Source organism: Leptodactylus fuscus, chromosome 2 (assembly GCF_031893055.1).
Source record: "Leptodactylus fuscus isolate aLepFus1 chromosome 2, aLepFus1.hap2, whole genome shotgun sequence".
NCBI classification, from domain to species: Eukaryota; Metazoa; Chordata; class Amphibia; order Anura; family Leptodactylidae; genus Leptodactylus; species Leptodactylus fuscus.
The window spans coordinates 191,666,154-191,683,386 of record NC_134266.1 but is presented as its reverse complement, the minus strand read 5'-3'; the positions used below and the strand labels follow the sequence as shown (position 1 = coordinate 191,683,386).

The following is a 17,233-nucleotide window of genomic DNA, read 5'->3' as shown; positions in this document are numbered from 1 at the left end:
TCATCCTTCTTTTGCGATTCTAGCAGCGTGCACTATAGTCCCATCGCTGCTCTGTAGCCGATGATGTGGGTGTGGGAGCTGCACAGTGGTGGATTAGTAGCTGCAGAGCACAGAGAAGCGCAGTGACTATTGTGCACACTGGTAGTCAGAAAAAAGGGAGGAGATGTTCCGCAGGAGGAAGCCTAGATGGAAGAGAGGCAAGTATAATGGAGTGGTGGGGGGTGGGGGAGTAGTAGTGACATTCTGTTTCCACAAACGGGGAAAGTGATAGTCACCGGGTAACCAGAAAATGAGTAAATATACATTTCTTATAAATTATGTTATTTAGAAAGTAGGGGGGGGTGTATTTAGATTAGTATAGAGATTAGCTTTTAAAGTATGAAGTTAACACTGAGGTACAGTCATTCCTCACCCATTCATTCTTACACAAAAGAAAACTCAAATGGATAATTTCCTATAAATGCTACAATTATTTTGCTAACAAGTTTATGTGGCATTCATTACTTTTAATAACTCAATATACGGCACATTTTCCCTTCACATAAAACTAACTAAATGTTTTGCTTATGTTAAGTGCTTTTAGCATATCGAGAACATTTATGCATAGATTCAAGTAAAATGCTTACAATGAGCTCTTGTGAAACAAATCTACATTAGTCAAAAACCTGAATGTCGAAATAGAATTTCAGCTTTGACAAAAACTGTTACACAAACTCGACATCATACTAGAGCACGGAGATTCATTTTAACCCCTTAAAGTGAGACTGTGTGGGTTTTAATGACACAAATTATTTTGCTATTAGTATTTCAGTTTTCAGTAGTGTCCAAGATGAGTGTACAGACTTCCCGAGGCTCTTCTGAATCCCCAAGGATTATTGTTTAGGTTTTCACTAGTCTCCAACTGTATCCTTGGGAAGCCAGTGGCCCCAGAGTGTAGATTCTCCTTTGATCATGCTGTGGTCACTTGTTCTCTCATTGATCAAAGGAGTAAACTGTCAGGATTGGAGAGGTCATTCTACAAAGAGGATGGTACAAAATCTCCAAAGACCGTAGTAAACCTTCTCGCAACTAGAGTGTGAGATGGCCTATCAAATACCAGTTTTCTCTCACTGACTGACCCTCCAAAAATTATTTTTTTTACTATACAGAAAACAGTCTGCTCTGTTTTTACATACAAACATACAGCAAAGAAAACCTATACAGCATAAATTAGATTTTTTTTAGTCAGTGCATGTTCATACAGTGGTATATTTTGAAAGCTTGTCCCACAGGCATACATGCTGTATAGATCCTTAAGTGTGACTATGCCTTATGTGAGAGTTGGGTGACAAGAGGCAACTTTATGCATCCCATACTTTAAAATGAACATATAGCATATCACTTAGTGACTGGTTATTTATAAGGGACAGATAATAACAAATATCAATCTTCACCTACCGATGACTGTAGTCAATTGAGAAAAAAAAAAACAAAAAAAAAACCCACTAATTCGTATGAAGCGACAAATCAAGAATGATGTATACGTGTAGACATCCACTTACCACATCTCAAGTATTCAAAACAAATATCTTTAGATATGAATGTACAGTTTACCTTGCAACTCCCAGACTTTCAATGGGACCATCTCATTCGTACTTTCAATAAGATGTTTTCGGAACTCAACCAGATTGTCTTTAAGATCAGGGTACATTTGTCTTGAGTAAGGGGAAGGGGTAGAGGTGGAGAGAGAAAAAAAAAAAAAAAAAAAAAATCATGTAAAAGCATAACTAAACTTAAACAATTGATTTCCTGGCAGCATTAGTGACTGGGATAAGTACTTTCTGAAAGGATTTTGGCTCCTTTCTGTGGAATCCTGTGCTGAAAATCCACCTCTGTCCCTTCTGTATTCTTTGCTTCCTCTCATTGGCTTTTCACTGGTGTACGGGTACAGGGGCTCTAATAAAGCAATTTAAAGGGGCTCTATCATTGGGAAAAGTCATTTTTAACTAATCACATCCTTGCAGAGGCTTTAGAAAGGCTATTCCACACCTACCTTTTGTATGTAGATTGCCTCAATGGTTTTTGAATAAGTCCGTTTTTATTCATATGCTAATTAGCCTCCAGCCAGCACAGGAAGTTCCCAGCAGCACTCGTCCCTGCTATTCTCTCCTATGTGTGTGCAAACAGGAAGCAGAGTCAGCAGCAGCAGCCTGTGCTGTATACACACATAGGAAACAATAGCAAAGAGGGTGCACAATGCATCGTGCACCCAGTCTAATTAGCATATGAATAAAAACGGACTTCTTCAGAAACCACTGAGGCAATTTAAATACTAAAGGTAGGTGTGGAATAGCCTTTCTAAAAGCTATGCAAGGATGTGATTAGTTAAAAATGACTTTTCCCAATGATAGAGCCCTTTTAAACAGTTTTATGTGTCCCATTATAAAATGTAATGCCTTTGAGATTCTCATCTTTTATATGACACCAAGATTTCTGGTTTATCTGTATTTCCAGAGAAGTTATCAGTTAAAAACAAACATACTTGGGATTAGCATATTTATATGCAGTTGCTCTCAATTCTGACTGTTTTTATATGTGTGAAATCTTTGTGTTATATGAAAATGGAAATCTTTTACACGACACCTGAAGCACTGTTCTACGTTTTATAATGGATAAGATGTAACTGGTTAAATTCATCCCTTTACACTTCTGCATTTGTTGCCTTGTTTCTTTAACTGAAGTAGAAGTGGATTTCAGGACAAGAGCTAAAATCTGATGACGTATATTACAATATTTATCCATGTCACTAATGCTGTATTCCCTATGAAGTAATGATTTCAGTATCTTTTCTAATAACTGATGTGTTGTTCCTCGGTTATACTTGCTAGAGGTTTTTGGATAAACTGACAACAGGGTGTTACCAATGGGCTTTTGAATGGATGACTGGTGACAGCTCCAAAAGGTAACACCTAGTCAGTTTATTCATAAATTTCTAGGAGAGACATCAGAGGAATGGTAAAACAAAGTTATAAGATTATCAAGATTAATTTTATTATTGGGTATACAAGTATGTCCTATAACAGGAGAAGTGACCTCTTTAAAGTTTTAATCCTACTAGGTAATGAGAGTTTGTGAAATACTTTATATGCAAATGGTTCGTGTTCAAGCAATGCAGAAAACTTGGGGATATTCTCTCTGAAAAGCCTTAAAATGTGAGAATCTAGTACTGTTCATATGCAGTGTTTTTTTTTGCACCTCTTGCGCTGATATATTCTAATAAGCATGAAAACTAATAGAACATTGTTTATGTAGGTGGATTATTATTACATAATACATCATTACACAAATCAAGGTTACTCAAGTTTCAAGCTTTATAAGCATCAAGACTATGGTCTCAGTTTGTGTCTTAAAGAACAGTACTTGAACTGCAAGATGACCATTTATTTCAGCAGCTCTGCTTGAAGACATTGACTGGGCTGAATGCAGGAAGAGTCTGACATATGTCTGTTAATTGTAACATGGACATCAGATTTCTACAGCAGTGTTAACAATAGAAACAAAAGCTAAGAACAGCTAACACTAATCCATCACACAGGCAGTTTTAGAATATTCCACAAAGCACATGTAGATGTACAGTAATCGCCAGAATGTAAACTTACATCAGTTTGTCAAAGTAAAATCCTTGAACGTCTTCATTGATTCCATCATAAGACTTATCAGTAGAATTGATGGCTGCAGGTACAAATGAGAATACAACTTAGTAAAAGACAAATATCTTATACTGCTATAGTTTGCAGACTGTGTTCTCAAGTGGCAGGTTTTGTTGCAGAAATTTCCAAGACTGCAAAGAAGTGAAACAGAACGTGGATGTTTTGGAGGCCAGAACATGACTTTCTGTAAACTACAAGGGTGAATTCACATGGAGGAAAATGGTGAGGAATTTGGTGTGGAATTTCAGCACTGAAGAAAAAAAAAAAGAAAAGAAAACAAAAAAACTCCCATTGACTTCAATGGGTTCCTTTTTCTGCTAGCATATTCTGCTAGCAGAAAAAGAAGCCCATTGAAGTCAATGGGAGGCTTTTTTTTTTCAGCGCTGAAATTTCACACCAAATTAGTAACCATTTTCCTCCGTGTGAATGGACCCTAAAATGAGTGGAACAGATTCTTAATTTCAGAAATTAGTTCAAACTGGGTTTTATCCAGTGAAACAGTGCCTCACCTCGTGACATTTTCCAAATCAATAGAAACACTATAGAATGTGTACATATATAGGACTAGTAACAAATACACACTGCATTTTTGCAGAGCAAAGGAAATTTTATGCATACACGTTACAAAGGTATACAAACATGACAGAATATAGCTTCCATCATGTTGATTACATTACTGTTAATGGGAAGAGAAGCAGACTGACAGTTGTTGAATTCTGTCATAGGATGACAGCAACAAACATTTACAATGGTAGTGTGAATTCTCCCTTAAACCTCTTAGGGCGAGTTCACACCTGCGCCCGGTCTCCGCTTTCGGGTTTCCGTCTTCTGCCAAGAGAAACTGGACAGGAGACGGAAACCCGGCAATCAGTTTTCAAACCCACTCACTTGAATGGGTGTGAACGCGCATAATGTCTCTCTGCAATGCATTGTGGCTGGTTTGCCATCTCATTGAGGGGTAGATAAAATCAGGAGGAAACAATTATTTCTGAAACAACTTCATAGCAATTCTGTTAACTCACTAGTAGTCATATTTACATTTAGTGCAAACTATATATAAAGTAGTCAACCAAATAAAAGTTAATCGATTAATATATTAAAAAAAAAACAAAAAAACAAAAAAAAAACAGTGCACGTCTCCAAGTGACATCATACAAGTTCCACAAAGCATGAAATATAGATGTAGCGTCATTATTGATACAGACTCCCCCCCCCCCCATGGTGACTTTGCTATATCCCAAATATCACATTAATTAGGGTAAGTTCACACTGAGTAAATGCTAGCTTATTTTGTAGAGAAATTACACTTGTAAATTTTGCTATCCCATTGACTTCAATGATATTTTCTTATTTTTACACGTGTATTTTGCAAAAATACACGCGTGTTTACTCAGTGTGAATGCACCCCGAGTTCACACTGAGTATACGCCAGCTTATTCTGAACGTAACACACGTTCAGAATCAGCGCGTATAGAGCAGTTCCCATTCAATTCTATAGGAGCCGGCATACAAGCACTCCCCATAGAAATGAATGGGCTGCTTTTTTTCACTACGAGCAGTCCCATTGAAGTAAATGGGAAGTGCCTGTGTGTACGGCTAGCTCTGCTCATGCTGAGCCGTACACGCGAGCACTTCCCATTCACTTCAATGGGACTGCTCGTAGTGAAAAAAAGCAGCCCATTCATTTCTATGGGGAGCGCTCTTATGTCGGCTCCCATAGAAATGAATGGGAATTGCTTTATACGCCGCTGATTCTGAACGTGTTTTACGTTCAGAATAAACTGGTGTATACTCAGTGTGAACTCACCCTTATTAGTATATAAACCTGGAATCTGAGACAACCTGGGACACTTAAATTAAATTAATCAGGTTGATCTTGATTTTCTAAAAATCAAAGGCGCATTACAAAAACAAAGTGGAGACAAGTGTACCCAGACAGTTACTTTTAATAAAACCTTTCAGTTAGGCTAACAAAACATCTTATTAAAAGTTTTAAAGATCTTCACCAGAGGGTAGCAGAGCACACGTCTACCCATCTGAAAAGGGCAGCGTTGCAAAGAATCTTGGCTCAAAGACACTAAACAGAAAACGAATACTAAGGATGAGAGAATGTACATGATTATGTAGAAAAGATCATGTAGCAGGAGGTTAGCATTTGGCTAGAAATGTCCGTACATAGAGTAGAGAAACTTGTCAGAACAAAGCACAGTGAACATAATTACAGTAACAGTGAAGCCTAATGTGTCAAGAATTCAGTGTCCTTCTGTGTCCTTTCCAAAGGGCTGACTGCTCTCTTCTAGTAGACAAAACATGAGCATTTCGATTTGATCTAGTGCTTTGCGAGGCAGAAAGTAATTTACATCTGATTTACTGCAATCTTTGGTTTTGGTCTATAAGACTTTTGGACACACCACATTATTAGAGGAAAAACTGTAACTGAAAATTGCTTGTACATAAAAGGTCATTGAAACTCCCAGAACTAAAAAACATAGGCAGGGCCAGAGTTTCTAAGACACAGAAGCAAAATAGAATTTTGTAGCCACTATCTCATAGACTACATGTAATTACTAGGGTATTCTGCTGTACGTTATATATGTATAGCTATACAGCAAGTAAAGGGCTAAACACAATTTACAGGAATTAAAATTTCACCACACAAGACTAAGAGGCATGATAGATAAACCCTAGATAATCTGCATGCATACACTGAGCTGTATACTTTACGTTGTGAAAAATGCACAAAGGCCTAAATATACAGTGAGAAATAAAATGTTACCTGCTCACCCTCTGCTTGCCAGTGTTCTCATTTGTTATCATATAGCAGTGGTTCCTAAACTTTGAGTATTTTGCCGAGGACTCCCGCTACCATACTTGGTCACATTTGAAAAAAGTGTTCCTACCTGTATTCTGCCTCTTATTCTGCTGTAATCTTACTTTTACTGTGCCTTTTAGCACTGTACATTTTATTCTATTCTGCCATCAGGTATTTTGGGACCCCATACCAGCAAAACTTGTGTCCCCCACAACTTTACTGTAGCTTAGCTTAACCAGTAGCCTCCATACAGTATATATCATGTTTCTCAGTGCTCCCAACACAATATAAACTGCTCCACAGCATCTCCGCATCATATAATGCTTCACAGTGGCCTCCCCCAATATAATGCTCCACAGTAGCCTAATTGAAGTGAGGCTTATTGTGACATCACATGTCCCAGGGTTGCCGCTGAGGCCTGTGATAGGGCCTTAGTGGTCACTTGGGGCATATTGACACCATGACGCACTAACCCAGTGTTATGATGTCAGTGTGCCCCGTTGTGACCAATGAGGCCCAATCACAAGTCCAGGGGTCACCTTTCTGGATTAGGACATCACAAGAGGCCTGAAACAGATGCCAACAATCACTAGACACACAGGTGAGTATTAAGAGTGTCATTTTTACTCATCTCCTCTAGGCTGCTGACAGCTGTGCAGTGCTCGACTACCAAACCGGTGCTGATCTTTATCAGCAACCCTATCACGACTGTAGCACAGCATAATTACTACTGATGGTCTGCCTTGTCTTTGAGGACAGAAAATATCCTCTTTAATGTTTAAGTTCATCATGGCTTTCCGGATCTGTACAGTAAACCTCAAACCTGATGACTGCTACAGCTGTTACCAATCCAAACCATTTTCTGTGAAACCATCAGAAGTACAAATCCTACCCCTTTTCTAGACGCTTGCAACATCATATTAGGATATGTAAAAAAAAAAAAAAAAAAAAAAAAAAAAAAAAAGGTACACTAGAGGTACTAAAGTCCCGGCTTTTTTGCTCAAATTGTCCGGACTGAAAACAGCTGAATCAACAAGTTTGTAGTTGGGTAAGGGTCACCTAAATCAAAATGTGTTTTCCCCTTGTGAATTGGTATGCTCTTTTTTTTTTTTTTTTAAAGTACCCCATATAGGGATCACAATGTACTTATTTTTTTCCTATCAGTATATCTTTTTGTAGAATGGGAGGAAATCCACGCAAACATGGTGAGAACATACAAACTCCTTGCAGATGTTGCTCCTGGCGGGATTTGAACACAGGACTCCAGCGCTGCAAGGCTGCAGTGCTAACCACTGAGCCACTGTGTTGCCCCTATTACTGAGATAGGGAGCCTTTACACCGAGTTACGCTGCGCTCATTCTGATCGTAAAAACACGTTCAGAAAGAGCGTGTAAAAAGCAGCTCCCATTGACTTGAATGGGAGCCGGCATACATGCGCTACCCATTATAATCAATGGAGGCTTTTTTTCCCTATTGCTTTCAATGTGATACGCGCGTAATACATTGAAAGCAATAGGGGAAAAAAGCCTCCCATTGATTTCAATGGGGAGCGCAAGTATGCCCGCTCCCATTCAAGTCAATGGGTGCTGCTTTTTACGCGCTCATTCTGAATGCGTTTTTATGATCAGAATGAGCGCAGCATAACTCCATGCGAAGGCTCCCATATTCTGTCAATATGCTTTTTAGAGTAATTATGGTGTTGCCATTTAACCCTTTAGAGCAATGTCAATTCCATTGTTGCTCTGAAGAACTCATTTGCCTGTTGATATAAACCGTGATATCTTGGCAGCTGTAAAATCACTGTTGGATTCAGGCAGCCCTAGCCTAAACATTATGTACATAGCTAAGAAAGCTGCAGGAAAAAAAAAAAAAAAAAAAGTGTTTTAAGGAAAACCAATTCATTCTGCACCATTCAGTGAGGAGTTTGAGGCTGAGCTTACATGGTGTGTTTTTTTTTTTTTTTAACTGTAGGACTGAGTAGCACATTGATACCCATAACTGCTATTAGAAACTGCATGCACGCTTTCAGTAAAAAAGCACTGTGTAAAACAAGCCCAATGAGATGTCCCAGGTTTACAATGCTACTGGTCTATCCTGCACAGTTGCTGCTATAATAGATGGCATGCAGGTGTAGTCACTGACAAACAATAAAGAGGCTGCAGTGCTCATGTGAGGAAAGCGCCAAGGGAAGTACAGCTCAGCTCCAGTTACGTGAATAGAGGCAGAGGTGATTCTGCTCCCCTTCCACTGCTGTATCTTTTGGCGCCCAGTCAGCCAGATCAATGGATAAGTGTAGGGTCCCGGTGTGACTTTTACAGATCAGATACTGAAGACCTATCCTATGGTTAGTTTATTAGCATCAAAAATGCAATTGGGGCCAAAGAATTCCAAAGACTGAAACTCCATGTTGTAGAAGCAGGGGAATATTAAAAAAAAAACAAAAAAAAAAAAAAAACCACACACTACATTTTTGAGAAGTAGCAAAGTGAACGAGACTTCATTAATCACATCCACTTCTACAGATCGAGGAGTCAGGAAAGAATTTTTTTTCCCCCTGGAATGGGGCAATTGGCATAAGCTTCATGGTTATTTTTGCCTTCCCTTGAATCAATAGGGTTATAAGTTGGATTTGATGGACTGATGTCTTCCAACATTATTTACTACGGAACTATATGTAACTATCCACAAATTGCGGAAAAAAGAGCCTTAAAAAATGCTGTGTTTACAAAAAAAAACACAGCATATTAATTATGGCTATATAAAAGTGGCTGTTTTCACAATAAATTTAATAGGGAAAGAAAAACAAAAAACAAATCTGCAGCATAATAAATGCCAGAGGAAGAAAAAAAAAAAAAAATTTTCCTTCTTTAGCTGTGCTTTGCTATATAGGGCTGGACTTTTTATATATTTAATAATATTTTCAGATTTTTTTCCCAGCTCTTGGAAATTAATTTTCTGATAATTTCACCTATTAGCAGTACCTCTTGCTTTCTGATTATCCAGCAGGAAAATCTGCCCGCTAGTTCTTTTATGACATACGAATACTAGTTTGCCGACATACATTTGTAGAATATAGGGTATGAATTCTAATAGCATGATATTAGAAATAATATTTTTTCTTCGGCTATTTTAAAGCATGTCAGAATAGGTTCACCAAAGGTGAATTAGCTCTAATTGAGAAAACCTTTTAACACACAAACCACAAATGGAAATAAAAGTGAGATTAGACTGCATCATACATTATTATGAAGAAAGAAACTTGGACCAAGAACCAATCTAAACATTTTTGTACAAGTACTAGCAGTGTGGGATTGAGAAGTCTAGAGCTTGCCAATATAATTATTTCCAGAGGCCCAACCCCAGGAACCCCGCGGATCAGCTGTACCAAGACAGTACAGCTACAGGTAGTAATGTCATGCTGCTCATCTGCAAGTGCAGTGGTGCACACTGTATATCTGAATCCACCTATACAGTGTATAGAAAGTGAGCAGCATGGCTCTTGGAACTGTTAACATTACCTGTAGCAACCCCTGTGTTGGCCAGGGAAGTGTAAAAATTAAAAAAAAAAAAAAAAAAAGTGGTGATGCCTGAGTGTCAGGCGCCATTTCTGATCTCAGTGGTCACATGAGATGTAGGACTCCCATCAAGAAGCTTAAGTGGACACTAGCGGAGGACTATGGAGTACTGGAGACAAGCAAGTAGGTTTGCCTTAAATTTTACACCTTCCATTCACCACATGGGTTGCCCCAATTCCTGAACAACCTCTTTAAAGGGTTAATTTTTCCTTTCTAATATTGATGGCTTGTCCTTAGGATAAGCCATCAATTTTACATTAGACAGCCAGGACTTCTGCAGATCAGTTTTTCCAGGCAGTGTGGCTACAGGTAATACTGACAATCCCAGGAGCCATGCCGTAGGGGTGGATTTAGGTAGTGCAGTGGTGAATACAGTATGGCGGGTGAGCAGCATGGCACTGTTATCTGTAGCTATGCTGTCTCAGTGCAGCTGATCTGCCTGGATTTTGGTGGTGGGCCACTAGAAACTATTCCACTGGTGGGTCCTAGACATCCCAGTGCAACACTGCCACCACATAATATAGTACCCATTGTTTGGGGGGACCAAGTGAAAAGGACATTGTATGAGGGGAAAGGGGGGAGGAATACTTAACTCTTTTCCCCACACAGGCTCAATGTAGCTTGAACTGGGATGGGGCACCACTTACAACCAGATTGCAGAACAGAGGATATTTTTATCAACTGGATCGGACCCTGTATTCAACACACAGGGGCCAACTGGAGGCTAAAGAGGAAGACTGCAGTGAGCTGAGCAGTAGGGAAAGGTACGTTAATAGGAGGCATTGTCGGCCCTCTTTTACATATATATATTTAAAAAAAAAAAAAAAAAGTGGGGTCCAGTAAGTTCCCCTAAACGCATGGGGCCCACTGGGGGAGTTCACCAGTACTCTGGTGGCCCAGTCCGAGCCTGAGTACTGGGAAAGTTCATGTCTAGAAAGAATTTTATTTAATTTGAATAAAACATTGCCATTTTATTAAACATTAGAATGGTGTTTACTATATCTAAAGTGCCATACTTCACAAAATCTCATTAAACAGCACATTCTGAAATTGGCAATTGCACAGCTGAACAGCAGTGTCAACCTTGCTTTGGACAATTTAAAAAAAAAAAAAAAAAAAAAAAAAAAAAACACATGTGGTTGTCTATATTTTACAATCCCTATATCTTGTTAGTAAGGTACACTGAAAACAAAATAGCAGACCATAGTGTGTTCCCTTGCTAGACCTTCCCACTTGTCAGCAATAATCTACAATGAATCCTGACCACAAATGTAATTGTCCTGCAACACCATAAGATGGGAAATGAAGCATTACATGGCGGTCAGAGAAATCAATAGAAGGTCAGAAGAACATTTTTAAAATAATAAACAACCATGACAAACTCAGTAAGCAGCTACAGGACAAAAGCAAACCTCCACTAAAAACAAAATAAATGAAAGCCAAAGCCAATTTCTGTCCCAGAATCTTACATCCTATACAATGTATTAATCTATTTTTATATACTGTATATCCAAAGTACCTTCAGCTTGAGTATCATCCATTGCCTTGTATTCAGTGTCTTTAATAGCAAGTTCAACACCATAGCCAGAAAGGTTCATTTTCCTACTACTCGGTTTCTAGAATTCAGGAAGAAAAGAGGGATGACATTTACTCATTGTGGGATGGGGGTGGGGATATGTAATTTCTGAGAAAAAAAATAAAATCACTAAATAGAAATACAATCCTGGAGAAATTAAGCATTACACACGACAGCGGGATATCTGAGTAATTCATTGATGTATTACGTTCCTTAAAAGCAAGAGACTCTTTCTATGGCGGATCTCCACTTTGGCTAATAGATGAGAGTACAGGATTACTATTGACTCAAAACTTCCTAAACCTAAGGGTATACGTTGCTGAAAGGCAGCATTTTTGGCTGCTGTAGAAAAGCAAGAGTCCAAAAAAAAAAAAAAAAAAAAAAAAAATCTGTATTTTACAGTCCCAACAAAGTGATTAAGATTTCATTTAAAGAGGCCCTTTCACCACCTCAGTCAACTCCAGCCTTTGGTGACTTTTAAAGCGTAACAACTTTCAGATGATAGTAGTCCATGGTGTATGCTGCCATTCTTGGGTTGCTATTACGGCCAACATGGCTTTCTTTTGGAATACTGAGTCTTAAGAAGGTTCTCATGACCAAAGATGTTCACCACATAACTCTACAGACTGAATTTTATTGAATCCACACAGAATAGCATTGTTTGGATATACCTTTGGTTATATCTGATTGATGGGTTGGGACCATACTTCACTGCTCTAACAAATAGTGAGCTGACCACATCCTTCCAAAGATATTCGTTTCAATTGTGCACACATCTGATAATGTGTGAACTGATGGGGTGGACAAACAATCTGAACCCCTAAAGAAAGTCCTAATCAGCAGGAGTCCCATTAGGAGTGGGTAATTAAGAGCTAAATAAAAACTGCTATTAATTGTGTATTTTAATTAGATTATGATTAATGGAGATTATTTTGTCCACACATTTTTAAACTGCATCTATTTTACAGTACATTTAAGTGTTGGGAGAATCCTGTGAGATTAGCCCTGACTGGTTCATTACTGTGGAGTCTCTTCAGACCACAGTATAAGTGGAGGGCCAGGGGAGGTGAGGAAATAAACAATGTTACTCACCTCTCCTCTGATCCAGAGTGACTCCCTGCTGTCTTCAGTGCACCTGCTTGGTGTCACATGGCATCGCGACACTTGCATCTATGCTTCACAACACCATTTGATGCTGAGACACAATCAGTAGTCTCTGACATCAACCCGAAGCACTGAAGATAACAGGGAGTTGTGCCGGAGAGGTGAGTAACACGGTTTATGATTAGGTTTCCTCTCCTGGCCCTCCCCTCATTATACTGTGGAGTCTGAAGAGACAAGGTATAACAGTTTTGGTTTTGTCATAACAAAACTGACAATATTGTAATAACTGAATCTACCAAAATCACATTGTTTATCCTTGTTGATCTTCGGTTATTTTTCGTTTAATCTTCCAGCCTCACCTGTATGTAATGTCGTAGAACATAGATTATCTCCTCACGTTCTGCTTTTTCCACAAGTGTTTTATGAAAAGTAGCAAACTCATTTGTACCAATTTCTGCATACAATATAACAACTGGAGCTCTCTGGGAAAGAGTAGGGAAGATATGATCTCCTTTATACAAATAAGGTCTTGGCCTATAAATAAAAAAAATAAAACACCATATATGTATTGAGACTTCCAAGACAGACAATGATGACCTATTGTTAGGATAAACTAAAGGAGTATTCTGGTCACGTGATTTTTTTTTTTTTTTAGCAACCACACCAATCTGCTCAGTTACCTTTGAGCATTATTTTCACTCCAAAATCAAGTCTCTCGAGCTCTTTATTTTCTTCCCCCACTCCTCAGGCAGCAATATTCTCTGTTATAGCAACTGTCATGGCATTGACGGTGGACTCGTGACCACCACGTGCAAGAGTTTTTGCCTACTCTTCTCATGCCATCCCAGCAACACAGCCCATTTGTTCTGTGCGCTCATGAGTTTCTCTTCTTCCTCATTGGTTGAGAGCAAAGAGACTCGTGATCTAACAATATTAGCACATCTAGTGACTTTGGGTAAGGCAAAGTGTAAAGAACTACGCATGCATGACCAAACTCACAAAATAGCCTATACTGGGGTAATAGGGTAAAAATTTTCTGAGGGTCAACTAAAGATGAAAATATTATTAAAGATAGCACAACATATTACACTATAATGTGAGCTATCTACCAGTAATCTTGTGTTACCAGAATACTCCTTTAATATCTGGTCAGAACCCCCACCAAACAGCTTCTCCAGCTGCTTGATCTGCAGAGTGTATAAAATCAGAATCAGACCACTCTGTACAAGATCTAGCAACCGTGCCATTTTATTGCAGCTCAGCTACCATTTACTTAAATGGTCACTAACTTTTTAGACAACTTAGTCTCATTTAATAGAGCATGCATTTCTGGACCAAAATGTAACGCACTCTTATTAAAAATGTTGCTGATTTCTGTCAGAAAAACCTCTCAAAGTTTTCTGCTACTAGGCGTTTACTAGAGATTAGCGAATATACTCATTTGAATACCTCCGCCGCATAGCTCCCGTGCATAAACACTTCCAGGGCACCAAATTTTTACTGCCCCTCCCACCTTCCCTGGTGTCGGGAGGTATGTGTCGGGGGGTATTCGATTGAGTATAGTCGCTCATCTCTAGTGTTCATCTTTTAGTAAATTCGCAATTCACTTGTTACTTACTCCATAGATGCAAGACAGGTTTACAGTCCGTGGAGGGGGAGGAGAATGGAGAGGGGAAAGGTTGCTTCTCCTCACAGCCTTCACACATCTGCAAACTGCTTTCTTTGTGCAAAGAACTGAACATTCTGCAAGTCTCACATTTTATGATGTAAGTTTTCTATGTACTTGTATCTGCTTCTGGCTGCATGTGTGATTACAGATGTGATATTATTCACAGCTTTCCTGATTGTGCTCATAGATTGCTCTTTCCCTGTGTCATACCTGCATGCATTTGCTCTATAGTCGTGGATCAGTGTTCTTAGATCTCCTATATGATGGTCACTTGACTTTTTTCAGCTATTTATTTGCTATTCTAAAGTTACTGTTGGCAGATTTACATGTAAACAAACCAAACTAGTCTTGACGGATAAGGGAGGGGTCAACATGCTCCTTACTGTTTATACGCCCTGACTCATAGATAAATGCAAAGTGTGCTACAGCTATAACAAGTTTACTAACAGCACAAAAACTGTAACATGTGTGAAGGCTTATACAGTCATAGAACATGCCAGCAAGACCTAGCAGATATTTGAACTTTTCTAGAAAACTCAGGCACCCTTTAAATGGGAGCCGAGCAGCAGCACCTTAGTATAGCCACAACACTGTGTACATAGCTGGTTGCTTCTGTGCACAACTGACAGACCCCATAACTGATCAGTGGATAGGGGTTACTTTAAGGATAGACCATACTGGACATTCCCTCTAAAGTTAGTTCATATCTAATTAATATCATTGACAATACAGTCATATTATATGGTACAATTTAAAAAAAAAACAAAAAAAAAAAAAAAACAAAACAGTAGCTGTACCTATTCCGTGCTTCCTTCAGAAGATTTTTAATCTGACTTGCTTTGCAGGTGTGTTTCCCATGGATAGAAGCAAATGCGCTGCAACCTTCTGGAGGAGGCTCATCAGCTGCAATCTAAAATGTTAATAATTAAACAAGATGTTTTAAATTGCCCTTTAAAAATTCTAAATGTTCATGTACTTCTTGATTAGAATTTGACTAGCAATATTGTGAGATACTGGGGTTAGTTCAGTGTACTATAGCAGAAACAAACTAACATACTATAGCAAAATTCTCCTTTGTCATGCTACAATGACGTTTTAGCCTCATGTACAAAGAACCACCAAAATCCCAAAGAAAAATGTAAGGCCCTCAAAGACTTCTGTACAGAATAGAACATCTTAGTATGGTGGCACACATGAGCCTTGGTGCAGAATGGATTTGTAGAATGAACTTTCTATACAGTGACATCTAGGCAGGATTTCTTTAGTGTGGCCAGGTTATCTTCTCATAGACAGTGTCACTGCCGAATAACCGGTCCACAAAGAAATCATGGCTGTGTTTCTGACCAGCCCCATACCATAGAAAGGTAATGCATTCATGGTTGTATCAACCAGCAACTGATAAAGGTAACAGACAGTCACCACAAAGATGATGAGGGAAAAATCATTAGGACTCAAAAAGCCCCCTTTAAAGAGAACATGTTAACGTCCTCATCAATATGCAGTATTATATATAGGAAGAATGCCAGTATGCGCCCTTGTGCTGGAAATATTAGTGCCATTAATATTGGCACTGATATCTCCTCCCCACTCTCAAAAGGGCAGGCTTTACAGCCTAGCATCATCGCTGTGCTGTGAGGAACAGAAAACGCTGACTTTAGACTTGGAAATATTCTGGTGCATATTTCTCCATGTCCATAGGGCGTAACAGGCCTTGAAATATGCTGATGAGGTTGTACGTCAAATCAGCACTGGTTGTTTTGGTGAGGCTTCTGACAGGGATCTGGGGGTACCATTTCCCATAAAGAGGCATAAGAAGTCTTATAGACCTTGCAATGCTCCTTTGGAAAAAAGGGAATATAAACATTAGTATCCGTTATTTACACAGAGCAAGCCGTTAGAAAAAGACAGTGAAAACTGTTGGGCAAACCAGCCTGTCAAAAACAACATGAAAGAAAATAACAAAGACCATGAAAACTGTACTTTAACCCAGAAAAGAGACAAAATATTCTAGGAACATGGTATTCATAAAAGTTACCAGCAATCCAAAACCTCTTTGTGTTCCTGAAAAGTTATGATACTTCTTCAGATCATGTTAGGCATCGCCCCTCCTTCCTTTTCCTACAAGATCTTGATTACTGCAGCAGGTTATAGTTAACACATGCGCAGATGGACTGCTGGGCTACCTCCAGGGACCCTCCGACCTTCTCCTTGCTGTCAACCTTATGGTGAGCCATATCTCTATTGCAACTTCCACATGGAAGAAGCAATAGATCTCACTGAATGTAAAAGGTCTCAACTGAAAAGCAAAAAGACAATTGGCTCGAGGAGTTACGTGTCCTTAAGGCAAATATTGCATTTCTCCATACATCATCTTCCTTTAACTTTGCTTTCTGATGCTACTTTACTATATATTTTGCCACTCAGTCCAAAAAAAAAAAAAAAAAAAAAAAAAAAGCCAGCAAGCAATGCTAATCTATTTGGCCTGCCCCCTAGAAGTTCCACTTCCATATTAGTTCCCCAAGTGAGGAGTTAGGTTATACTGCACTGTAAACTTGAGGAAAAATCCATCATGCTGCATAACCTGTACTCTTCCAATGTCTCACAACCTCTATGGGCTGTATCACATGGTAAGACCACACCCCTGTGACAATTGACCTGGCTGCACATACTGTGTGTATTAGTATCTGTTCCTGGAACCTCAAAGATGGCCTAATACAGAGCGCAGATTCGTGAACAACTTTGCTCCACCTTGCACCCTCCCTCCAATACCCCGTTAGACCCTATGGCATGTTTAGTGTACCTGTGCCA

General features: G+C 39.0%; 1 protein-coding gene across 1 annotated transcript in view; it reads right to left on the bottom strand.

Annotated features, from left to right (window-relative positions):
• Nucleotides 1-17,233, bottom strand: part of UGGT2 (UDP-glucose glycoprotein glucosyltransferase 2) — a 197,559-nt gene that overhangs the window by 167,939 nt on the left and 12,387 nt on the right. Inside the window, exons 4-8 of the mRNA XM_075265381.1 lie at nt 15,223-15,335; nt 13,116-13,290; nt 11,596-11,692; nt 3,639-3,711; nt 1,594-1,694 (exon numbers count right to left, since the gene is read on the bottom strand). Of these exons, the coding sequence (XP_075121482.1) occupies nt 1,594-1,694; nt 3,639-3,711; nt 11,596-11,692; nt 13,116-13,290; nt 15,223-15,335 (559 nt within the window). The remainder of the gene's footprint in view (nt 1-1,593; nt 1,695-3,638; nt 3,712-11,595; nt 11,693-13,115; nt 13,291-15,222; nt 15,336-17,233) is intronic.